The sequence below is a fragment of the Symphodus melops genome (assembly GCF_947650265.1).
Source record: "Symphodus melops genome assembly, chromosome: 20".
NCBI lineage: Eukaryota > Metazoa > Chordata > Actinopteri > Labriformes > Labridae > Symphodus > Symphodus melops.
The window spans coordinates 2232146-2258244 of NC_136710.1; the positions used below are offsets into that span (position 1 = coordinate 2232146).

The following is a 26099-nucleotide window of genomic DNA, read 5'->3' on the forward strand; positions in this document are numbered from 1 at the left end:
GTGCTCTTAACGTCAGGCTGTGTGATGTGTTCAAAGCCTGCTTTTTATCATTTTATCGAGGATGAAAGAACATGTCTGTCTTTGACATGTTTCAGATTCACTGTCACTGAGTGACACCCACTAAAGAAAATCTATTGGTGAAAACTAAATGTCAAATGTAGGCAGCAGCAGAAATAAACCACACAGGAAGAGGTCCCTCCTCAGCTACACTTCACTTCAGTTTGGTGTTCAGACAGTCAACATGGAGGTCGCCGGTCTCTGCATCAAATTCTGTGAGTACATTTGTTTAAAACTAACCGGAGTAGTCGTTTAAACTGAGGATTGTAATGAATAACAATCTCTGTCTTAGTGATTTTGAGCTCTTCTGTTTATTCCAGTGGTCCACATGTTAGTCCTGCTGTGTGCACATGTTCAGGACGTTGGTAAGTACCAGGATGTTGTTTGGTTGTATTTTAACTTCATTTGGTTCTTTCTGGTGAAATAAGAGAAAACGTTTCTTGGATTTGTTTCAGATTCACTGATTCTCCATCTTGAACCAAACAGACAGCAGTTCTTTGAATACGAGTCTCTGACCTTCCACTGTGAGGACGCACATTACTCAACTGGACTGAAAATTGTACATCGAACCAAAGGGGAATTACACAACTGTGAAACTACAGAAACATCAACAAGGTCATCGTGCAACGTTACTCCTGTTTTTCAAGAGGACAGTGGGTATTACTGGTGTGAGTCTGGAGATGGGAAGAGAAGCAACATCATCTCTATCACTGTTTCTGGTATGTTTGTATAAAGACGAGATCTTTACATGCACTCATCTTTGTTTGATATAAAATATGAACCCTATGTTGTTCAGCTGGTCATGTGATCCTGGAGAGTCCCATCAGTGTGGTGGAGGGAGACGCTGTGACTCTGAACTGCAGACAGAACTTAAACTCATCCATCCTCCCAGCTGATTTCTACAAAGATGGCCGCCTTATCAGAAGAAGCCTAAAAACAAACATGACAATCCCCACTGTTTCCAAAAGTGATGAAGGATTCTACAAGTGTAACATCTCTGGAAGAGGAGAATCAGCCGAGAGTCTGATGGCTGTTAAAGGTGAGATATATCAGTGTTTCAAAATCAGATTAAAACATAAAAATGACCGAGATATGTTTTATAACTACATATATATTCATACATAAAATTGAAACTTTCAGGTTTGAAATATTTATATTTGTTCTGATTGTTCGATCCATCCAAACCTAAAATCCTCTTTCCTTGTTTACTTCAGTTCTTTGTGGTGTCAATCCAGAAAACAAGGATGAAGGATCCAGCGCTTGGATAGTTACTGTCACTGTTTTATTGGTTCTGCTGTTGCTGGTTGGACTTCTTCATCTCGTCAAAAGTTATTGGAACAGAGGTACAAACACATTTCACCAACGAGAGGCGCTTAAAGTGATCGATTGTTTCCAGTCACTGTGGAATATTTGCACTTAAAGGGATTTTGTTGAATGGGCCATTTAATAACAGTGAGGTCTTGAACCTAGTCATGGATTCTTACCTGACATCTGTGAAACCAGTATCATCAAACCTTTATGATGCAAACATCCAGCACAGAGCTTTTAACGTTGAATGGTTGGTTATAAATACAACTGTATCTGACAAATATCTGCTGTGAAAGAAAAACACGAACAAAACAAGACCACTGCAAATCTTTAAACCAGGAAGTGGCGTTACTGTTCTCTCATGTCTCTATGTCTTCCTGGTTCTCTGTTCATAATGTCTTTTTCTTTCTTGCATTGCAGTGTTGCTGTACTTGTCCACACGGGCACCTCAATCAGGCACAACGGAGCTTCAGACAGGTAAGAAAAGGTATCATTATCATGTTCATGTAAACCTGTGTTGATATATTTAACATATTGAGTGATACATATAGATATAAAGCTTAATATAAAATAACAGCCGGCTCCTCATAACTTCAAATGTCCTTTGAAGTGTGAAAAAGTAAACGTTTTTTCTTATTGGAAAAAGCCAAATTAATAGTTAACAGTTATTTAAAACTCTTGTTCTCTGGAGAAAAAGAAAATGTTCAGTTTTGTGGATGTAACTGCTGAACATGGAAACACACATATAGACTGTATATTTGTATTACCTGTGTACGATATTGATGTGGATTCTTGTCACGTGTTTGTATTTTCAGTCTCTGTTGAGGCCGGTCAAGAGGCAGCAGATTCTGGCCAACCGATGTATGCTGTGGTTAAAAAAGACAGGACGAAGAAAGGTACCTCACCTGACAGTTTATTCCGTAAAAGCTCATTTCACATTTATGATTCTCCACCCCATGTCTTATATTCCTTTCCTCTTGAACCTGGGGTAGTATTTCATTTCATTCTTTTCAAACCTAATAGTAAAATTCTTCACTGAAAAAAATAAAAACAGCTAATTTCTTTAAAAGAGAAAAAGCCTGAGATTTAAAGTAGTCGTCAAGGTGAATTCACCTGGAGACATATTCTCCGATGAAGTCTACAGAGAAGTAAAAAGAACACTACAGATTTAAACACTGCACAACATAGCACTTTGTAAAACCTTTCTATACAAACAAAGGTATCATTAATGATTATTATAACTTCAAAAGTCAGTTATATAAGTATGGATTTGATGCCTAATGATTTAATGCAGTTAGCCAACATAGAACAGAGTATCATCTGCATATTGATGAATAATAAATCACATACAAGAGAGCTAGCACGATTTGGGAAGGTTTGAACAAATAGGATTCAAACCTGAGCCTCTGAGAGACAAAAAGAACAGGATAGAAAAAAGAGCATGTCATTAAAATAGTCAAATACTTAAGGTGGAGGTGAAATGTTAGCTTAAATAAGGAGGTCATAATCGAAGCTTAGAATAAATGTGTGGTATGCTATGATTTTGACAGCTTTGACTTTCAACGTAAGTTTGGAGATAACCAGCTGACGTTGTAGGAAGCTAGGGTTGTCTTTTTTTTTACAGCCTCTATGAAAAGCTAAACTCGTGTCATTAATTGAGTACTGATTGAACCATCCAAGGGAACAACTTAATATTTAATGAAAGCCTTGAATTCACTGTGCTAACATCTTCGTATATGGTTTAAACCCATCCTTTCTCTGCTGTCAGTTCAGGCTGAATCATCAACTGAAGAATTTTACTCCACTTTGGGTGACACTCAACAACTCGGTGAGACTTATTGTCCAGACAACGTACACTCAATAGTCCTTAATGTTCAAGTGTTCTGCTAAATATTTAGCAATACTGGGATAATCCAACCTGTACTCCAAACAGAGTCAGGAGCCTCCACCATCCCAACGTTGACCGTTCGCTCAGCTTGTACTGACCGACCTTTGACACAGGAATCCTTCTATTCTACCATCCACCAGGTATGACTCAGGACAATACTGACATTCGCATCATGTAGGATGGACAGTGGAGGTTAGAACATTAACCATATTTACTGTTTTGAAACATTTTTGTCATTGGACGTTGCTGTTCAATCAAAGCCCCACTTCAGGCAGCATTTGTTGTTGATGCTCGCAGTTCAACAACTAATCAATATATTTTCAGTCACCCTAATGTACAATAATAAACTCAAGAAACATTGTCTTTTTAAACCAGTGGTGCTAAACTGGTATGGTTTCATGACCCACTAGGAGCCCTACTAAGCTAGCAGCAATGTTCCATAGAAGTCAACCAAAAAAAGTTTATCGTACAATCAGTCAAGTAGAGGTCACCAGGTTCATAAAATATGAATTTAACTGTAGATAGGGTAACACTCCATCAGTGAATCAAAAGGTGTCTTATATTTGAGCTGTTAACCCTTTCTATCTTTAAATATTGTAACTTTGTTAACCCTTTGTGTCTTCAGGTCGCTGCGTGACGGCTGACTGACAATGTTTGGTTGAACCTGATCGGTGAAAAAAGTCTTGTTTTTTGTTGTAGAAATGGTTTTCAGTCTCTGCACCCTGCATGTGTTGATGTTGAGAGATATATTAAAGATGCGGTGTGATGTATCTGTTGTTATAAACTGACAGCTAAACCCACTTGTTCCATCAGTTATTTGTGTGAGTGGAAACACGTTTCACATGAATAGATCAGCTTTACTTCTGAACACTCGCAGTGGTCAACCACCACCTTCATGCTGCAGCGTCACTTTCATCTGAACCAGGCTGACTGAGGCTAAAGAAAGAAATGAGTCTGATACTTTACGTCTACCATGGGTGTAAAGGTCAAACACGAGGAGACAGAAAATGATTGTTCCATTAAAGTGTACTGGTGTTTATTCTTTCATGCAAACAGTGTTTTCTCTGGGTCTGCTTCTCAGCTGTCACAATTTATATTCAATATATTCAACAAAAAGGCCTTTTGGAGTGGACACTGATGGTAGCTGTCAAATGCTTTGAGCTAAATACTTTTATCAGCTTGCAATTATGTTTAATATAACCATGCTAACATGCTATAACATGCTACCATGCTAACATGCTAGCATGCGAGTCTAGTCCTGGCGCTGTGAGAGACGGCTGCCTCTCCAGCACCTAAATTTCATTGAGGGAGTCATCCCAAAAGGATTAATAAAGTTCAGTCTATGTCTAGTGCTTTATGCTTTTTGGGTCTTTTATTCCGAAATAAATAAAACTTCAGAAATTTTTTTTAAATAAAACAATTGTTTTGACCTTCAATTTTTATCCATCTCTAAACATGACTTTATCAACAACGTGTTAAATCCACCACAGGTTCATGGAGGAAAGACTCAAGTTTTTAAACACCACAGCTGCTCTAATAATGTTGACCCTCTAACCCACACAAATACACACTCACAAACACACACATTAAATAAACAAGCCCTACTCTGCCCCCTGCTGTAGAACGACCACACTGCATGAAAAGAAACTTCCATCACATCTTTAATAGAAATGTGAACTGTCGTTACAGAAAAACAGACATGCTTTGTACTGCTGTTGATACATAATCACATTTAGTGAATATTACAGTTGAAACGTTCATGTTACCATCACAAATGGTTTGTATTAAAGGTTTGGGTAGATATGAACAGGAAGTGAAGCTCTGAGCTGCTCCTGCTGATGTTGTGGGTTTTATTGTTAATTTTAATCTGGCCTGTAATCGCGTCTCCTCTTTGAACAGTGTTCACACAGTTTGGGCTCACAGACTTATATGCACTATAAATAAAGCTGAGTTGAGTTGCAGCTCATGGGTCAGAGTTAGAGAAGCTGGGTCTCAGATCTGAAAGTGAAAAGTAGAAACACACTGAAACAAACTGTGGTTTGCACAATGTTATTTGACTCTTTTATTTTACATGTTTGCAATAAACCAAACTTCACATCCTTATTCAGAAGACGAACAAACATCTGTTGAACATCAATCAACATGTGAATTAAATATGTGACACAGGAAGTAATCAGGAAGAGATGCCATTTTATTTTATCTGATCATTTAAAAACATTTCTGTGGCTTGGATTCTTTAAGCTGATTAAAAATGTTTGCACAACAAGCACTAAATATAAGTGGATCATTATTACATACTGTATAATGAACAAGGTGCACTGTAACATGTGGACGACAGCAGCTGAAGCATTATGGGATGTTCTTCCTTTCTGGCCACCAAACAAGACTTCATAGAAAATATGAGTTTAGTTGTTCATCCCGTTGTATCCTTTACTTCTGTATCTCCATCTCGATTTGAGAGCACTCGAGGTGTCGTTGTTTACCTGTGGGTTCACCTCTGAGTTTCCCAAAGTGGAGCCGTCCCAGCAGCAGCAGCAGCAGAGCCATCATCACTACAGGGAGAACGTTTCTGAAGATGACCAACAGAAGGTCTGAGGACGAGTGAATCTCTTGGTGTGACTCTGCAAAGAAGACTGAAATAGAAATACTGCACGCCTTCACATGGTGCCTCAAGTTATCAAACATAGAATGGGAGGTAGCCCGGACTATGAAGGTCAACAAACTCATTTTCAGCCACATGATGAAAGAAATATACCTTCAACAGCCATCAGACTCTCGGCTGATTCTCCTCTTCCAGAGATTTTACACTTGTAGAATCCTTCATCACTTTTGGAAACAGCAGGAATTCTCATGTTTCCTGTTGAGATTCTTCTGATAAGGCGGCCATTTTTGTAGAAATCAGCTGGGAGGATGGATGAGGACGTCTTGTGTCTGCAGTTCAGAGTCACAGTGTCTCCCTCCACCACACTGATGGGACTCTCCAGGATCACATGACCAGCTGAACAACATAGGGTTCATATTTTATATCAAACAGAGATGAGTGCATGTAAAGATCTCGTCTTAATACAAACATACAGTACCAGTGCCATACAAAATAATAAAGTAAACAAAGGTGAGGTTTGGATGGATTAAAAGATTCGATTAAAAATTAAAATTTTGAACTTGAAAGTTTCAACTTTTTCTATCAATGCAACGTTTGAAGTTTGCTTGATATTTAAATGGAAACTACTGAGATCTTATTGATTTCTAGCACATTTCAAGTTTCTTAAAAGGCTACAGCTAACTAAGCTACATGAGTGAATTAATATTTTATTTTCACCTCAGGCCATCTGTCTGAATGTTGATTATTGTAATCTGTCCTTTTCAAATCAATAAATATACTTTCGGTGTTCCAAGTTGTGAAACATATCTACTTTATGTCACAGTCATGTTTAAATTTGAATTGGAGGGGTGCCGGTCGTGCAGTGTGCACGTCTCCATGTAAAGAAGCTACAGTCCCCACTCGGACAGCCCGGGTTTGACTCCGGCCCTTGTCCCATTTCCCGCATATCTACCACTTTCACTCCCTCTCTCCAAAATAACGACATAAAAGCCATTTTGATTTGTAAACACTGATATAGCTCACCTTCAACAGCCATCAGACTCTCGGCTGATTCTCCTCTTCCAGAGATGCTACACTTGTAGAATCCTTCATCACTTGTGGAAACAGTGGGGATTGTCATGTTTGTTTTTAGGCTTCTTCTGATAAGGCGGCCATCTTTGTAGAAATCAGCTGGGAGGATGGATGAGTTTAAGTTGTGTCTGCAGTTCAGAGTCACAGCGTCTCCCTCCACCACACTGATGGGACTCTCCAGGATCACATGACCAGCTGAACAACATAGGGTTCATATTTTATATCAAACAAAGATGAGTGCATGTAAAGATCTCGTCTTAATACAAACATACCAGAAACAGTGATAGAGATGAGGTTGCTTCTCTTCCTATGTCCAGACTCACACCAGTAATACCCACTGTCCTCTGAAAAAACATCAGAAACATTGCAGGATGACCTTGTTGATGTTTCTGTAGTTTCACAGTTGACTAATTCCCCTTTGGTTCGATGTACAATTTTCAGTCCAGTTGAGTAATGTGCGCCCTCACAGTGGAAGGTCAGAGACTCGTATTCAAAGAACTGCTGTCTGTTTGGTTCAAGACGGAGAATCAGTGAATCTGAAACAAATCCAAGACACTTTTTCTCTTATTTCACCAGAAAGAACCAAATGAAGTTAAAATACAACCAAACAACATCCTGGTACTTACCAACATCCTGAACATGTGCACACAGCAGGACTAACATGTGGACCACTGGAATAAAGAAAAGAGCTCAAAATCACAGAGACAGAGATTGTTATTCATTACAATCCTCAGTTTAAACGACTACACTGGTTAGTTTTAAGCAAACGTTCTCACAGAATTTGATGCAGAGACCGCCGACCTCCATGTTGACTGTCTGAACACCAAACTGAAGTGAAGTGTAGCTGAGGAGGGACCTCTTCCTGTGTGGCTTATTTCTGCTGTTCACATCAGCCTAAATTTAACATTTAGATTTCAGCAATAGATTTTGTTCAGTGGGTGTCACTTAGTGACAGTGAATCTGAAACATGTGAAAGACCTGACAAGTCTTTGACAGTTCCTCCTCCCCCCACCCAATGACCAACTCCTGGCGGTCTACCAGGTTTGTTGGGGTACTTCCGATAAAAGACGGCAACCCGAGCACTAGTGGGGGGTGAGAAGACGACATGATGTGAAAAACTCCTGCTGTCTCATGTTGATTACCCGTTAGCAAAGACAAGGCAAGTTTGCAAGGTTTTTGTGCTAACAGGTCAATGTGGGTGGTGGTTATCTGGGCCTCTTTTGGAAAATCAGAGTCTGTCAGATCGGAGTCGGAATCAACAACGGTGTAGAGCTTAAAGTTTGGCCATTAACAAAAATACTGACTTCCAAATGTTTGTGTTTTGGGGTTAACATGGAAACTACAGTGCTATTCATCAGAACCCCGTTTGAGACCCATGAGGACTTGGGTTTAACCGTTGCCAGCAGGAGGCGAGTTGATGTCCAGGTTGACCAAAGTAGAGAGAGCTCAGAGAGTGAATCCATAACACCCCGGAGAGCCAAGCAGGGATGGACACAGTGTGTTGAATGTGTGTGAACTAACTGCCTGGGTCTGAGTCAGCTGGGTCCATGCTTTCAGGCCAGATCGCTCTATTATGAACGAAAGGAGGTCTGGACCCAAATGCACGAATCACAAGACAGGTTCTCAGTACAAACACAAATTCTTTAACATAACTGGTGCAAAGTGCAGGGGAATGGGTGAAGCGACCCCATCGGTCTGTAGTTCCAAGTCTTTTAGTAGACGACCACCATGTGGAAATAGCAACAGGCAGGCAATTTCCGCATTAAAATTTCATGGTTGAATATATCAGATCTTTTTGATGAGTCAGTGAAAATGTTTTCAACTCATAGCAGTTACCATTGGTCTTTGGCTCCGCCCAATAACGTGAATCTATCAACTGAGGTTTTAACGCCCCCACAGTAGCTCAGTCAGTATGAACATCGTTTAAAAAAAGAACTAAATGTCAAATTTAGGCTGATGTGAAGAGCAGAAATAAGCCACACAGGAAGAGGCCCCTCCTCAGCGACACTTCACTTCAGTTTGGTGTTCAGACAGTCAACATGGAGGTCGGCGGTCTCTGCATCAAATTCTGTGAGTACATTTACTTAAAACTAACCGGTGTAGTCGTTTAAACTGAGGACTGTAATGAATAACAATCTCTGTCTCAGTGATTTTGAGCTCTTCTCTTTATTTCAGTGGTCCACATGTTAGTCCTGCTGTGTGCACATGTTCAGGACGTTGGTAAGTACCAGGATGTTGTTTGGTTGTATTTTAACTTCATTTGGTTCTTTCTGGTGAAATAAGAGAAAATGTGTCTTGGATTTGTTTCAGATTCACTCATTCTCCATCTTGAACCAAACAGACAGCAGTTCTTTGAATACGAGTCTCTGACCTTCCACTGTGAGGACGCACATTACTCAACTGGATTGAAAATTGTACATCGAACCAAAGGGGAATTACTCAAATGTGAAACTACAGAAACATCAACAAGGTCATCCTGCAATGTTAGTAGTGTTTTTCCACAGGACAGTGGGTATTACTGGTGTGAGTCTGGAGATGGGAAGAGAAGCAACCTCATCTCTATCACTGTTTCTGGTATGTTTGTATTAAGACGAGATCTTTACATGCACTCATCTTTGTTTGATATAAAATATGAACCCTATGTTGTTCAGCTGGTCATGTGATCCTGGAGAGTCCCATCAGTGTGGTGGAGGGAGACACTGTGACTCTGAACTGCAGACACAAGACGTCCACATCCATCTACCCAACGGATTTCTACAAAGATGGACACCTTATCAGAAGAAGCCCAACAGCAAACATGAGAATTCCTGCTGTTTCCAAAAGTGATGAAGGATTCTACAAGTGTAGCATCTCTGGAAGAGCAGAATCAGCCGAGAGTCTGATGGGTGTTGAAGGTGAGATATATCAGTGTTTCCAAATCAGATGTACATACAATTCGAGATATACTTTAGGCACACTTAAAGTACATTTATTGATTTGAAAAGAACAGACTACATTAATCGGCAATCAAATGGATGGATGTAATTTCATGTGTGATATGTCTTGTAAAACATTTGAGAGCAATTCATTTGTTCATTCATGTACCCAAGTTAATCGAAGGCTTTTCAGAAACTTGTGCTTGGAATCACTGAGACCTCAGTCGCTCCCATTTAAAGATCGATTCAACTGCAAACTTCACATTGATAAAAACAGTTGAAACTTTCAGGTTGAAAATCTTTGGGGTTTTTTTCTTATTTTTTTATCCATCCAAACCTAATATCCTCTTTCTTTGTTTACTTCAGTACTTCATGAAGTTGTTCAAGAAACCCAGGCTCTAGGATCCACCCCTTGGATAGTTACTGTCACAGTTTTATTGGTTCTGCTGTTGCTGGTTGGACTTCTTCATCTCGTCAAATGTTATTGGAACAGAGGTAAAAACACATTTCACCAACGAGAGGCGCTTAAAGTGATTAATTGGTCCCAGGAACTGTGGGTAAAATCTTCATTTTATGGATGTAATTGCTCAACGTACTTTATCAATGTGGATTCTTGTCACGTGTATTTTCAGTCTCTGTTGAGGCCGGTCAAGAGGCAGCAGATGATGGCCAACCGTATGTTGTGGTTAAAAAAGAGAGGACAAAGAAAGGTACCTCATCTGACAGTTTATTCGGTCAAGGCTCATTTCACATTTAAGATTTTGGTATCATATTGATAGCTTTGATTGTCAACATGAGTTTGGAGATAACCAGCGGACACTGTGGGAAGCTAGGGTTGTCTTTTTTTTACAGCCTCTATGAAAAGCTAAACTCGTGTCATTAATTGAGTACTCATTGAGCCATCCAAGGGAATAACTTAATATTTAATGAAAGCCTTGATTTCACTGTGCTAACATCTTCGTATATGGTATAAACCCATCCTTTCTCTTCTGTCAGTTCAGGCTGAATCATCAACTGGACCCTTTTACTCCACTTTGGGTGACACTCAACAACTGGGTGAGACTTATTGTCCAGACAACCTAAACTCAATAGTCCGTGATGTTTAAGTGTTCTGCTAAATATTTAGCAATACTGGGATAATCCAACCTGTACTCCAAACAGAGCCAGGAACCTCCACCATCCCAACGTTGACCGTTCGCTCAGCTCGTACCGACCTTTGACACAGAAATCGTTCTATTCTACCATCCACGAGGTAAAACTCAGGACATGACTGACATTCACATCATGTAGGATGGACAGCAGAGGTTAGAACATAGATAGATAGATAGATAGATACTTCATTGATCCCGAGGGAAATTCAAGGCATCCAGTAGCAGTATACAGACAGGCAGGACACGCTAACCATATAGATAGATAGATAGATAGATAGATAGATAGATGATAGATAGATAGATACTTTATTGATTATTGATCCCGAGGGAAATTCAAGGCATCCAGTAGCAGTATACAAACAGGCAGGACACAAGACATTAGTTACAATACACACCCGCTGTCCCCCCTCCCCTCTGTATACAATAATCCCCCAAACAAGATTTAGCAACCCCTATGTGACTAAGAGTAAACATAATTATATGTTAAACCTGTGCAGTTAGCAATAGCAATTAGACTTAAACTTATATAGCATAATCTGTGAGGAGAGGAAAACATGTGTTGGTTAAGAGAGACCTGCAAACAGTTAAAGAGCCTTAGAAACAAAGTGCTGACCTTTAGAAACTAGTTACATGTGCATGTACAGAGGTGTTTGAGCTTATGCCAGAGGTGTGAGTATAGTCATTAAACAGTCAATGCAGTAATGTAAATTGGCTCACCAACTTAAAGGAGCAGTGATTTGCATTAAGTGTCCTAGACAATAACCTGAAACCAGAAGTGATTAGGGTGATTATCGTTAAGTACCGAACTATTGAGGAGCAGATTAGCATTAAGTGTTGAAGACAATAGAGTGAAACTTGACCTAATTAGTGTGATCATGTCAACCATTACAGATGTAGCTAGACACAACAGTAGGATGAAACCAGACATGATTAGGGTGATTATCTTTAGAGTGACCAGTGCTCAGTAAGGTGACTATCAATATGCATTAAAGTGTCCAACTGGAGGCTGACTCTGAGGTCAGCAGTGCAGATGAGGAATGAGAAAAAAGTAAAAAGAAAAAAAAGAGTTCCGCTTTGAAACGTTGATGTCATTGGACAATGCTGTGCAACCAAAGCACCACTTCAGGCAGCATTTATTGTTGATGGTCGTAGTTCAACAACCAATCAATATATGTTCAGTCACCCAAATGTACAATAATAAACTCAAGAAACGTTGTCTTTTTAAACCAGTGGTTCTAAACTGGTATGGTTTCCTGACCCACTACGAGCCCTACTAAGCTAGCAGCAATGTTCAATAGAAGTCAACCAAAAAAAGTCCATCATATAATCAGTCAAGTAGAGGTCACCAGGTTTATAAAATATGAATGTAACGTTAGATAGGATAACACTCCATCAGTGAATGAATAGGTCTCTTATATTTGAGCTGTTAACCCTTTGTATCTTTAAATATTGTAACTTTGTTAACCCTTTGTGTCTTCAGGTCGCTGCGTGACGGCTGACTGAAGATGTTTGGTTGAACCTGATTGGTGAAAAAAGTCTTGTTTTTTTGTTGTAGAAATGGTTTTCAGTCTTTGCACCCTGCATGTGTTGATGTTGAGAGATATATTAAAGATGCGGTGTGATGTATCTGTTGTTATAAACTGACAGCTAAACCCACTTGTTCCATCAGCTGTGTTTATTTGTGTGAGTGTAAACACGTTTCACATGAAAAGATCTGCTTTACTTCTGAACACTCGCAGTGGTCAACCACCACCTTCATGCTGCAGCGTCACTTTCATCTGAACCAGGCTGACTGAGGCTAAAGAAAGAAATGAGTCTGATACTTTACGTCTACCATGGGTGTAAAGTTCAAACACGAGGAGATAGAAAATGATTGTTCCATTAAAGTGTACTGGTGTTTATTCTTTCATGCAAACAGTGTTTTCTCTGGGTCTGCTTCTCAGCTGTCACAATTTATATTCAATATATTCAACAAAAAGACCTTTTGGAGTGGACACTGATGGTAGCTTTCAAATGCTTTGAGCTGAATACTGTTATCAGCTTGCTAATATGTTTAATATGAAAATGCTAACATGCTAATGCTTTATACTTTTTGGGTCTTTTATTCCAAAATAAATAAAACTTCCAAAATAAAATGTAAATAAAACAATTGTTTTGACCTTCAATTTTTATCCAACTCTAAACATGACTTTGTCAACGACGTGTTAAATCCACCACAGGTTCATGGAGGAAAGACTCAAGTTTTGAAACACCACAGCTGCTCTAATAATGTTGACCCTCTAACCCACACAAATACACACACACACACACACACACACACACACACAAACACACACACGCAAACATTAAATAAACAAGCCCTACTCTGCCGACTACTGTAGAACAACCACACTGCATGAAAAGAAACTTCAATCACGTCTTGAATAGAAATGTGAACTGTCGTTACAGAAAGACAGACGTGCTTTTAACAGTGTTCACACAGTTTGAGCTCACAGACTTATATGCACTATAAATAAAGCGGAGTTGAGTTGCGGCTCGTGGGTCAGAGTTAGAGAAGCTGGGTCTCAGATCTGAAAGTGAAATGTAGAAACACACTGAAACAAACTGTGGTTTGCACAATGTTATTTGACTCTTTTATTTTACATGTTTGCAATAAACCAAACTTCACATCCTTATTCAGAAGACGAACAAACATCTGTTGAACATCAATCAACACGTGAATTAAATATGTGACACAGGAAGTAATCAGGAAGAGATGCCATTTTATTTTATCTGATCATTTAAAAACATTTCTGTGGCTGGGATTCTTTAAGCTGATTAAAAATGTTTGCACAACAAGCACTAAATATAAGTGGATCATAATTACATACTGTATAATGAACAAGGTGCACTGTAACATGTGGACGACAGCAGCTGAAGCATTATGGGATGTTCTTCCTTTCTGGCCACCAAACAAGACTTCATAGAAAATATCTGTTTGGTCGTTCATCCCGTTGTATCCTTTACTTCTGTATCTCCATCTCGATTTGAGAGCACTCGAGGTGTCGTTGTTTACCTGTGGGTTCACCTCTGAGTTTCCCAAAGTGGAGCCGTCCCAGCAGCAGCAGCAGCAGAGCCATCATCACTACAGGGAGAACGTTTCTGAAGATGACCAACAGAAGGTCTGAGGACGAGTGAATCTCTTGGTGTGTCTCTGCAAAGAAGACAAAATTAGAAATACTGCACGCCTTCATATGGTGCCTCAAGTTATCAAACATAGTATGGGAGGTAGCCCGGACCATGAAGGTCAACAAACTTATTTTCAGCTACATGATGAAAGAAATGTACCTTCAACAGCCATCAGACTCTCGGCTGATTCTCCTCTTCCAGAGATGCTACACTTGTAGAATCCTTCATCAAGTTTGGAAACAGCAGGGATTGTCATGTTTCCTGTTGGGCTTCTTTTGAGAAGGCGGCCATCTTTGTAGAAATCAGCTGCGAGGATGGATGAGGATGTCCTGTGTCTACAGTTCAGAGTCACAGCGTCTCCCTCCACCACACTGATGGGACTCTCCAGGATCACATGACCAGCTGAACAACATAGGGTTCATATTTGATATCAAACAAAGATGAGTGCATGTAAAGATCTCGTCTTAATACAAACATACCAGAAACAGTGATAGAGATGATGTTGCTTGTCTTCCTATGTCCAGACTCACACCAGTAATGTCCACTGTCCTCTGGAAAAACACTGCCAACGTTGCAGGAAGACCTTGTTGATGTTTCTGTAGTTTTACATTTGACTAATTCCCCTTTGGACTGATGTACAATTTTCAGTCCAGTTGAGTAATGTGCGCCCTCACAGTGGAAGGTCAGAGACTCGTATTCAAAGAACTGCTGTCTGTTTGGTTCAAGATGGAGAATCAGTGAATCTGAAACAAATCCAAGACACGTTTTCTCTTATTTCACCAGAAAGAACCAAATGAAGTTAAAATACAACCAAACAACATCCTGGTACTTACCAACGTCCTGAACATGTGCACACAGCAGAACTAACACGTGGACCACTGGAATAAAAGAGACAGAGATTGTTATTCATTACAATCCTCAGTTTAAAAGACTTCTCCGGTTAGATTTAAGTAAACGTACTCACAGAATTTGATGCAGAGACCGCCGACCTCCATGTTGACTGTCTGAACACCAAACTGAAGTGAAGTGTCGCTGAGGAGGGACCTCTTCCTGTGTGGCTTTTTTCTGCTGCTCACGTGAGCCTAAATTTAACATTTAGATTTCAGCAATAGATTTTGTTCAGTGGGTGTCACTTAGTGACAGTGAATCTGAAACATGTCAAAGACCTGACAAGTCTTTGACAGTTCCTCCTCCCCCCACCCAATGACAAACTCCTGGCGGTCTACCAGGTTTGTTGAGGTACTTCCGATAAAAGACGGCAACCCGAGCACTAGTGGAGGGTGAGAAGACGACATGATGTGAAAAACTCCTGCTGTCTCATGTTGATTACCCGTTAGCAAAGACAAGGCGAGTTTGCAAGGTTATGTGTGCTAACAGGTCAATGTGGGTGTTGGTTATCTGGGCCTCTTTGGGAAAATCAGAGTCTGTCAGATCGGAGTCGGAATCAACAACGGTGTAGAGCTTAAAGTTTGGCCATTAACAAACATACTGGCTTCCAAATGTTTGTGTTTTTGGGTTAACATGGAAACTACAGTGCTATTCATCAGAACCCCGTTTGAGCCCCATGAGGACTTGGGTTTAACCATTGCCAGCAGGAGGCGTGTTGATGTCCAGGTTGACCACAGTAGAGAGAGCTCAGAGAGTGAATCCATAATACCCCAGAGAGTCTCGTCATGTTGGCCAATCAGGGATGGACGCAGTGTGTTGAATGTGTGTGAACTAACTGCCTGGGTCTGAGTCAGCTGGGTCCATGCTTTCATGCCAGATCGCTCTATTATGAACGAAAGGAGGTCTGGACCCAAATATACGACTCACAAGACAGGTTCTCAGTACAAACACAAATCCTTTAACATTATAACTGGTGCAAAGTGCAGGGGAATGGGTGAAGCGACCCCATCAGTCTGTAGTTCCAAGTCTTTTAGTAGACGACCACCATGTGGAAATAGCAACAATTTTCGCATTAAAATTTCATGCTTGACTATATCAGATCTTTTTGAAAAGTCAGTGAACATGTTTTCACCTGTTTTCACCTCATAGCAGTTGGCTTTGGTGTTTGGCTCCGCCCATTAACGCTAATCTATCAACTGAGGCTACACCACCCCCACTGTATGTCAGTCAGTATGAACATCCTTTAAAAAAAACTAAATGTTAAATTTAGGCTGACGTGAGCAGCAGAAATAAGCCACACAGGAAGAGGTCCCTCCTCAGCTACACTTCACTTCAGTTTGGTGTTCAGACAGTCAACATGGAGGTCGGCGGTCTCTGCATCAAATTCTGTGAGTACGTTTGTTTAAAACTAACCAGTGTAGTCGTTTAAACTGAGGATTGTAATGAATAACAATCTCTGTCTCAGTGATTTTGAGCTCTTTTCTTTATTCCAGTGGTCCACATGTTAGTCCTGCTGTGTGCACATGTTCAGGACGTTGGTAAGTACCAGGATGTTGTTTGGTTGTGTTTTAACTTCATTTGGTTCTTTCTGGTGAAATAAGAGAAAACGTGTCTTGGATTTGTTTCAGATTCACTGATTCTCCATCTTGAACCAAACAGACAGCAGTTCTTTGAATACGAGTCTCTGACCTTCCACTGTGAGGGCGCACATTACTCAACTGGACTGAAAATTGTACATCGAACCAAAGGGGAATTACTCAACTGTGAAACTACAGAAACATCAACAAGGTCATCCTGCACGGTTTCTGATGTTTATCCACAGGACAGTGGATATTACTGGTGTGAGTCTGGAGATGGGAAGAGAAGCAACCTCATCTCTATCACTGTTTCTGGTATGTTTGTATTAAGACGAGATCTTTACATGGACTCATCTTTGTTTGATATAAAATATGAACCCTATGTTGTTCAGCTGGTCATGTGATCCTGGAGAGTCCCATCAGTGTGGTGGAGGGAGACGCTGTGACTCTGAACTGCAGACAGAAGACAAACTCATCCAACCTCACAGCTGATTTCTTCAAAGATGGCCACATTATCAGAAGATGCCTAAAAGGAAACATGACAATCCTCGCTGTTTCCAAAAGTGATGAAGGATTCTACAAGTGTAACATCTCTGGAAGAGGAGAATCAGCCGAGAGTCTGATGGCTGTTGAAGGTGAGAAATATCAGTGTTTCCAAATCATTAGTTTTTTAAAAAGATTTATTTTCAGGCTTTTATGTCTGTATTTTGGAGAGAGGGAGAGAAAGTGGATAGCATTAGAAATCGGGAAGAGAGAGGGTATAGATATGCAGGAAATGGGCCAAGGGCCCGGAGCCAAACCCTGGCCGTCTGTGTGAGGACTGTAGCCTCTTTGCATGGTGACGCACACGCTGCCACTGCGCTACCGGCGCCCCTCCAATTCAAATTTAAACATGAATGTGACATACAGTACATATGTTTTACAGCTTGGAATACCGAAAGTATATTTATCGATTTGAAAAGGACACATTACAATAATCAACATTCAGACAGATGGAAATGTACTTCCATGTGGTCCAAGTCTTTTAAATGACCTGGGGTGAAAACAAAATATGAATGCACTCATGTAGCTAAGTTAGCTGAAGCCTTTTAAGAAACTTGAAATGTGCTAGAAATCAATAAGATTTCAGTGGTTTCCATTTAAATATCAAGCAAACTTCAAACTTTGCATTGATAGAAAAAGTTGAAACTTTCAAGTTCAAAATTGTAATTTTTAATCGAATCTTTTAATCCATCCAAACCTCACCTTTGTTTACTTTATTATTTTGTATGGGACTGGTACTGTATGTTTGTATTGAGACAAGATCTTTACATGCACTTATCTCTGTTTTATATAAAATATGAACCCTATGTTGTTCAGCTGGTCATGTGATCCTGGAGAGTCCCATCAGTGTGGTGGAGGGAGACGCTGTGACTCTGAACTGCAGACGCAAGACGTCCTCATCCATCCTCCCAGCTGATTTCTACAAAGATGGCCACCTTATCAGAAGAAGCCCAACAGCAAACATAACAATCCTCGCTGTTTCCAAACTTGATGAAGGATTCTACAAGTGCAGCATCTCTGGAAGAGGAGAATCAGCCGAGAGTCTGATGGCTGTTAAAGGTACATTTCTTTCATCATGTGGCAGAAAATAAGTTTGTTGACCTTCATAGTCCGGGCTACCTCCCATTCTATGTTTGATAACTTGAGGCACCATGTGAAGGCGTGCAGTATTTCTATTTCTGTCTTCTTTGCAGAGTCACACCAAGAGATTCAGTCGTCCTCAGACCTTCTGTTGGTCATCTTCAGAAACGTTCTCCCTGTAGTGATGATGGCTCTGCTGCTGCTGCTGCTGGGACGGCTCCACTTTGGGAAACTCAGAGGTGAACCCACAGGTAAACAACGACACCTCGAGTGCTCTCAAATCGAGATGGAGATACAGAAGTAAAGGATACAACGGGATGAACGACCAAACAGATATTTTCTATGAAGTCTTGTTTGGTGGCCAGAAAGGAAGAACATCCCATAATGCTTCAGCTGCTGTCGTCCACATGTTAGATAGATAGATAGATAGATAGATAGATAGATAGATAGATAGATAGATAGATAGATAGATAGATAGATAGATAGATAGATAGATAGATAGATAGATAGATAGATAGATAGATAGATAGATAGATAGATAGATAGATAGATAGATGCAGACTGGGCCATTAAAGTGCTCAGCAACATAAAGGAGCAGTGATTAGCATTAAGTTTCCAAAACAATAAGGTGAAACCAGGAGTGATTAGGGTGATTATCATTAAAGTACCCAACTATTGAGGAGCAGATTAGCATTAAGTGTCAAAGACAATAGAGTGAAACTTGACCTAGTTAGGGTGATCATGTCAACCATTACAGATGTAGCATAAGACAACAGTAGGATGAAACCAGACATGATTAGGGTGATTATCATTAAAGTGACCAGTGCTCAGTAAGGTGACTATCAATATGCATTAAAGTGTCCAACTGGAGGCTGACTCTGAGATCAGCAGTGCAGATGAGGAATGAGAAAAAAGTGAAAAATGAGTCCAGCGTTCACCGTGTGCTTTTTCCCTGCCATGACAGTGAAGTGTTGTACAGTCTTATGGCCAGGGGGACATAAGAGTTCTTTTGTCTGTCCGTGGAGCATGACTGTGACAGCAGTCTGTCACTGAACATGCTCCTCTGCCCGGTGAAGGTGCTGTGCAGAGGGTGGTGTGTGTTGTCCATGATGGAGAGCATTTTGTCCAGAGTCCTCCTCTCTATGGCTGTCACCAGTGAGTCTAGCTCTGTTACAATGCACCTTGTTCATTATACAGTATGTAATAATGATCCACTTTTTTTAGTGCTTGTTGTGCAAACACTTTTAATCAGCTTAAAGAATCCAAGCCACAGAAATGTTTTTAAATGATCAGAAAAAATATAATGGCATCTCTTCCTGATTATGTCCTGTGTCACATATTTCATTCATGTGTTGATTGATGTTCAACAGATGTTCGTTCGTCTTCTGAATAAGGATGTGAAGTTTAGTTTATTTGAAACATGTAAAATAAAAGAATGAAATAACATTGTGCAAACCACAGCTTGTTTCAGTGTGTTTCTACATTTCACTTTCAGATCTGAGACCCAGCTTCTCTAACTCTGACCCATGAGCTGCAACTCAACTCAGCTTTATTTATAGTGCATATAAGTCTGTGAGGCCAAACTGTGTGAACACAGTTCAAAGAGGAGACGCGATTACAGGCCAGATTAAAATTAACAATAAAACCCACAACATCAGTGGGAGCAGCTCAGAGCTTCACTTCCTGTTCATATCTACCCAAACCTTTAATACAAACCATTTGTGATGGTAACATGAACGTTTCAACTGTAATATTCACTAAATGTTTTTATATATCAACAGCAGTACAAAGCATGTCTGTCTTTCTGTAACAACAGTTCACTTTTCTATTAAAGATGTGATGGAAGTTTCTTTCCATGCAGTGTCGTCGTTCTACCTGTGGTGGATTTAACACATTTAGGAGACAAAGTAATGTTTAGAGTTGGATAAAAATTGATGGTCAAAACAATTGTTTTATTTACATTTTATTTTGGAAGTTTTATTTATTTTGGAAAAAAAGACCCAAAAAGCATAAAGCATTAGCATGTTAGCATGGTTATATTAAACATATTAGCAAGCTGATAACAGTAGCTCAAAGCATTTGACAGCTACCATCAGTGTCCACTCCAAAAGGCCTTTTTGTTGAATATATTGAAAATAAATCGTGACAGCTGAGAAGCAGACCCAGAGAAAACACTGTTTGCATGAAAGAATAAACACCAGTACACTTTAATGGAACAATAATTTTCTATCTCCTCGTGTTTGAACTTTACACCCATGGTAGACGTAAAGTATCAGACTCATTTCTTTCTTTAGCCTCAGTCAGCCTGGTTCAGATGAATGTGACGCTGCAGCATGAAGGTGGTGGTTGACCACTGCGAGTGTTCAGATGTAAAGCAGATCTATTCATGTGAAACGTGTTTACACTCACACAAATAAACACAGCTGATGGAACAAGTGGGTTTAGCTGTCAGTTTATAATGACAGATACATCACACCGCATCTTCAGTATATCTCTGAACATCAACACATGCAGGGTGCAAAGACTGAAAACCATTGCCACAATAAAAAAACAAGACTTTTTTCACCAATCAGGTTCAACCAAACATCTTCAGTCAGCCGTCACGCAGTGACCTGAAGACACAAAGGGTTAACAAAGTTACAGACAATTGTTTAAAGATACAAGGGGTTAACAGCTCAAATATAAGACATGTTTTTATTCACTGATGGAGTGTTATCCTATCTACAGTTAAATTCATATTTTTCAAACCTGGTTATCTCTACTGACATCAACGTTTCAAAGCGGTAAATATAGTTAATGTTCTACCCTCTGCTGTCCATTCTACATGTTGTGAATGTCAGTCATGTCCTGAGTCTTACCTAGTGGATGGTAGAATAGAAGGATTCCTCTTTCAAAGGTCGGTCGGTACGAGCTGAGCGAACGGTCAATGTTGGGATGGTGGAGGCTCCTGGCTCTGTTTGGAGTACAGGTTGGATTATCCCGGTATTGCTAAATATTTAGCAGAACACTTGAACATCACGGACTATTGAGTTTACATTGTCTGGACAATAAGTCTCACCCAGTTGTTGAGTGTCACCCAAAGTGGAATAAAAGGGTCCAGTTGATGATTCAGCTTGAACTGACAGCAGAGAAAGGATGGGTTTATACCATATACGAAGATGTTAGCACAGTGAAATCAAGGCTTGCATTAAAAATTAAGTTGTTCCCTTGGATGGTTCAATGAGTACTCAATTAATGACACGAGTTTAGCTTTTCAGAGAGCCTGTAAAACAAGGACAACCGTAGCTTCCTACAACGTCAGCTGGTTATCTCCAAACTTACGTTGACAGTCCAAGCTGTCAATATGATAGCACACCACACATTTATTCTAAGCTTCGATTATGACCTCCTTATTTCAGCAAACATTTCACTTCCACCTTAAGTATTTGACTATTTCAATGAAATGCTCTTTTTCTATCCTGTTCTTTTCGTCTCTCAGAGGCTCAGGTTTGAATCCTATTTGTTCAAACCTTCCCAAATCCTGCTAGCTCTCTTGTGTGTGATTTATTATTCATCAATATGCAGATGATACTCTGTTCTCTGTTGGCTAACTGCATTAAATCATTAGGCATCAAATCCAAACTTGTATAACTGACTTTTTAAGTTATAATAATAATTTATGATACATTTGTTTGTATAGAAAGGTTTTACAAAGTGCTATGTTGTGCAGTGTTTAAATCTGTAGTGTTCTTTTTACTTCTCTGTAGACTTCATCGGAGAATATGTCTCCAGGTGAATTCACCTTGACGACTACTTTAAATCTCAGGCTTTTTCTCTTTTCAAGAACATTCGTTCTTTCAGTGAATAACTTTACCATTATGCTTAAAAAGAATGAAATGAAATACTACCCCAGGTTCAAGAGGAAGGGAATATAAGACATGGGGTGGAGAATCATACATGTGAAATGAGCCTTGACAGAATAAACTGTCAGGTGAGGTACCTTTCTTTGTCCTGTCTTTTTTAACTACAGCATACATCGGTTGGCCAGAATCTGCTGCCTCTCGACCGGCCTCAACAGTTACTGAAAATACAAACACGTGACAAGAATCCATATCAATATAGTACACAGGTAATACAAATATACAGTCAATATGTGTGTTTCCATGTTCAGCAGTTACATCCACAAACTGAACATTTTCTTTTTCTCCAGAGAACAAGAGTTTTAAATTACTGTTAACTATTCATTTGGCTTTTACTAATAAGACACAAGTTTTACTTTTTCACACTTTAAAGGACTTCTGAAGTTATGATGAGCAGGCTGTTGTTTTATATTAAGCTTTGTATATATATGTATCACTCAATATGTTAAATATATCAACACAGGTTTACATGAACATGATAATGATACCTGTTCTTACCTGTCTGAAGCTCAGTTGCGCCTGATTGAGGTGCCCGTGTGGACAAGTACAGCAACATATCAATGCATGAAAGAAAAAGACACTATGAACAAAGAACCAGGAAGACAGAGACATGAGACAACAGTAATGCCACTTCCTGGTTTAAAGATTTGCAGTGGTCTTGTTTTGTTCGTGCTTTTCTTTCACAGCAGATATTTGTCAGATACAGTTGTATTTAAAACCAACCATTCAACGTTATAAGCTCTGTGCTGGATGTTTGCGTCATAAAGGTTTGACGATACTGGTTTCACAGATGTCAGGTAAGAATCCATGACTGGGTTCAAGACCTCACTGTTATTAAATGGCCCATTCAACAAAATCCCTTTAAGTACAAATATTCCACGGTGACTGGGACCAATCGTTCACTTTAAGCGCCTCTCGTTGGTGAAATGTGTTTGTACCTCTGTTCCAATAAATTTTGATGAGATGAAGAAGTCCAACCAGCAACAGCAGAACCAATAAAACAGTGACAGTAACTATCCAAGGGCTGGATCCTTCATCCTGGTTTTCTGGATTGACATCACAAAGTAATCAATATTTTATTTCCGTCTCAGGTCAATTAAAAGACTCATCCCACATGGAAGTACATTTACATCCATCTGAATGTGTATTCTGTTCTTTTCAAATCAATAAATATACTTTAGTGTGCCTAAAGTTTATCTCATATAATATATAGTATATAGATGTAGTTTTAAAACATATCTCTGTAATATTTATGTTTACATTTGATTTAGAAACACTGATGTATCTCACCTTTAACAGCCATCAGACTCTCGGCTGATTCTCCTCTTCCAGAGATGCTACACTTGTAGAATCCTTCATCAAGTTTGGAAACAGCAGGAATTCTCATGTTCCCTGATGAAATTCTTTTGATGAGGCGGCCATCTTTGTAGAAATCAGCTTGGAGGATGGATGAGGACGTCTTGTGTCTACAGTTCAGAGTCACAGCGTCTCCCTCCACCACACTGATGGGACTCTCCAGGATCATATGACCAGCTGAACAACATAGGGTTCATATTTTATATCAAACAAAGATGAGTGCGTGTAAAGATCTCGTTTTAATACAAACATACCAGAAACCGTGATAGAGATGAGGTTGCTTCTCTTCCCATCTCCAGACTCACACCAGTAATACCCACTGTCCTGTAGAAAAACACTACTAACGTTGCAGGATGACCTTGTTTCTGTAGTTTTACATTTGACTAATTCCCCTTTGGTTCGATGTACAATTTTCAGTCCAGTTGAGTCATGTGCGCCCTCACAGAGGAAGGTCAGAGACTCGTATTCAAAGAACTGCTGTCTGTTTGGTTCAAGATGGAGAATCAGTGAATCTGAAACAAATCCAAGACACATTTTCTCTTATTTCACCAGAAAGAACCAAATGAAGTTAAAATACAACCAAACAACATCCTGGTACTTACCAACGTCCTGAACATGTGCACACAGCAGGACCAACACGTGGACCACTGGAATAAAGAAAAGAGCTCAAAATCACTGAGACGTGTTGAACAGTCATATATTCTGATGATTCTTACAACTTCTAAAGCTGACTTTGGTGTTTGACTTTTACATTTTGATCGTTAAGGGCTTAAACTCTGTATAAATATTCTAATCCTGAACGCCTTTCGGAGCACCAAGAGCTTCCTCTTAATTAAAGCAGTGAAGGTTCTCAGAGATTGTTATTCATTACAATCCTCAGTTTAAACGACTACACCGGTTAGTTTTAAGGAAACGTACTCACAGAATTTGATGCAGAGACCGCTGACCTCCATGTTGACTGTCTGAACACCAAACTGAACTGAAGTGTCACTGAGGAGGGACCTCTTCCTGTGTGGCTTATTTCTGCTGCTCACGTGAGCCTAAATTTAACATTTAGTTTTTTTTAAAGGATGTTCATACTGACTGACATACAGTGGGGGTGGTGTAGCCTCAGTTGATAGATTAGCGTTAATGGGCGGAGCCAAACACCAAAGCCAACTGCTCTGTGGTGAAAACATGTTCACTGACTGATAGTACGAATTTCTGTGAATACGTTCAGTGTGGTTACATCTTGTGGAGATGATCTTGCTGTTAGCAGACTACGATTTATTCTGAGAAGATATTACCATATTTGAAGAGAAACATGATATATGAGGTATCACAAAAGTATAATGTATGGCCTCAGTTGACAGTACAAGGATGAAGTGTTCTTCAAATAGAGGTTTGACATTGTAAGGGTGAAGGTGATGTGATTCTCCAGACCATGTATAGAAATATCCAAAGTGGGAAGGAATTTATGACATCTGTTGAACAGTATATAATGGCTCCACACTGAACATTAAATTGTCTATCTCTCAGCCTGCACAGAGTCTCAGTGTTGTCTGTTAGAGTAGAACCACGGCTGTGATTATGCTGCGTGAATATTATCCAGTCTGTTGATAGATTCAGCTTTAGGGACAGTTATATTATTCAACCCATCACTGACGTATCAAAAAGATCTGATATAGTCAACCATGAAATTTGAATGCGAAAATTGCTTGCCTGTTGCTATTTCCACATGGTGGTCGTCTACTAAAAGACTTGGAACTACAGACTGATGGGGTCGCTTCACCTATTCCCCTGCACTTTGCACCAGTTATGTTAACGGAGTTGTGTTTGCACTGAGAACCTGTCTTGTGAGTGGTATATTTGGGTCCAGACCTCCTTTCATTCATCATAGAGCAATCTGGCCTGAAAGCATGGACCCAGCTGACTCAGACCCAGGCAGTTAGTTCACACACATTGAACACACTGTGTCCATCCATGCTTGGCTCTCTGGGGTGTTATGGATTCACTCTCTGAGCTCTCTCTACTGTGGTCAACCTGGACATCAACTCGCCTCCTGCTGGCAACGGTTAAACCCAAGTACTCATGGGTCTCAAATGGGGTTCTGATGAGTAGCACTGTAGTTTCCATGTTAACCCAAAAGCACAAACATTTGGAAGCCAGTATTTTTGTTAATGGCCAAACTTTAAGCTCTACACCGTTGTTGATTCCGACTCCGATCTGCCAGACTCTGATTTTCCGAAAGAGGCCCAGATAACCACCACCCACATTGACCTGTTAGCACACATAACCTTGCAAACTTGCCTTGTCTTTGCAAACGGGTAATCAACATGAGACAGCAGGAGTTTTTCACATCATGTCGTCTTCTCACCCTCCACTAGTTCTCGGGTTGCCGTCTTCTATTGAAAGTACCCCAACAAACCTGGGGGACCGCCAGGAGTTTGTCATTGGGTGAGGGGAGGGGGAACTGTCAAAGACCTATCAGGTCTTTCACATGTTTCAGATTCACTGTCACTAAGTGACACCCACTGAACAACATCTATTGCTGAAATCTAAATGTTTAATTTAGGCTCACGTGAGCAGCAGAAATAAGCCACACAGGAAGAGGTCC

At 40.0% G+C, this 26099-nt stretch overlaps 1 protein-coding gene and 3 long non-coding RNA genes across 4 annotated transcripts; 3 read left to right on the forward strand and 1 right to left on the reverse strand.

Annotated features, from left to right (window-relative positions):
- Positions 1–200: 200 nt before the first annotated feature.
- Positions 201–598, forward strand: LOC306841767. Its single transcript, XR_013781583.1, has 3 exons — positions 201–272; positions 378–422; positions 513–598. It is a non-coding gene; the product is annotated as an uncharacterized lncRNA (long non-coding RNA).
- A 401-nt stretch (positions 599–999) lies between these two features.
- LOC306841621 (uncharacterized protein) lies at positions 1000–11061 on the forward strand (the record flags this gene model as incomplete). The annotated part of the gene is made up of 6 exons (XM_079371566.1): positions 1000–1096; positions 1293–1400; positions 1786–1842; positions 2181–2261; positions 10838–10897; positions 11003–11061. 6 exons carry the CDS (start codon positions 1000–1002, stop codon positions 11059–11061), a joined length of 462 nt encoding a protein of 153 aa, XP_079227692.1.
- Positions 11062–16373: 5312 nt separating this feature from the next.
- On the forward strand, positions 16374–16795 carry LOC306841568. Its single transcript, XR_013781559.1, has 3 exons — positions 16374–16436; positions 16542–16586; positions 16677–16795. It is a non-coding gene; the product is annotated as an uncharacterized lncRNA (long non-coding RNA).
- A 3994-nt stretch (positions 16796–20789) lies between these two features.
- On the reverse strand, positions 20790–21430 carry LOC306841879. The gene is made up of 3 exons (XR_013781602.1): positions 21307–21430; positions 21107–21201; positions 20790–20860 (listed from the first exon to the last, which is right to left on the reverse strand). It is a non-coding gene; the product is annotated as an uncharacterized lncRNA (long non-coding RNA).
- Positions 21431–26099: the final 4669 nt, after the last annotated feature.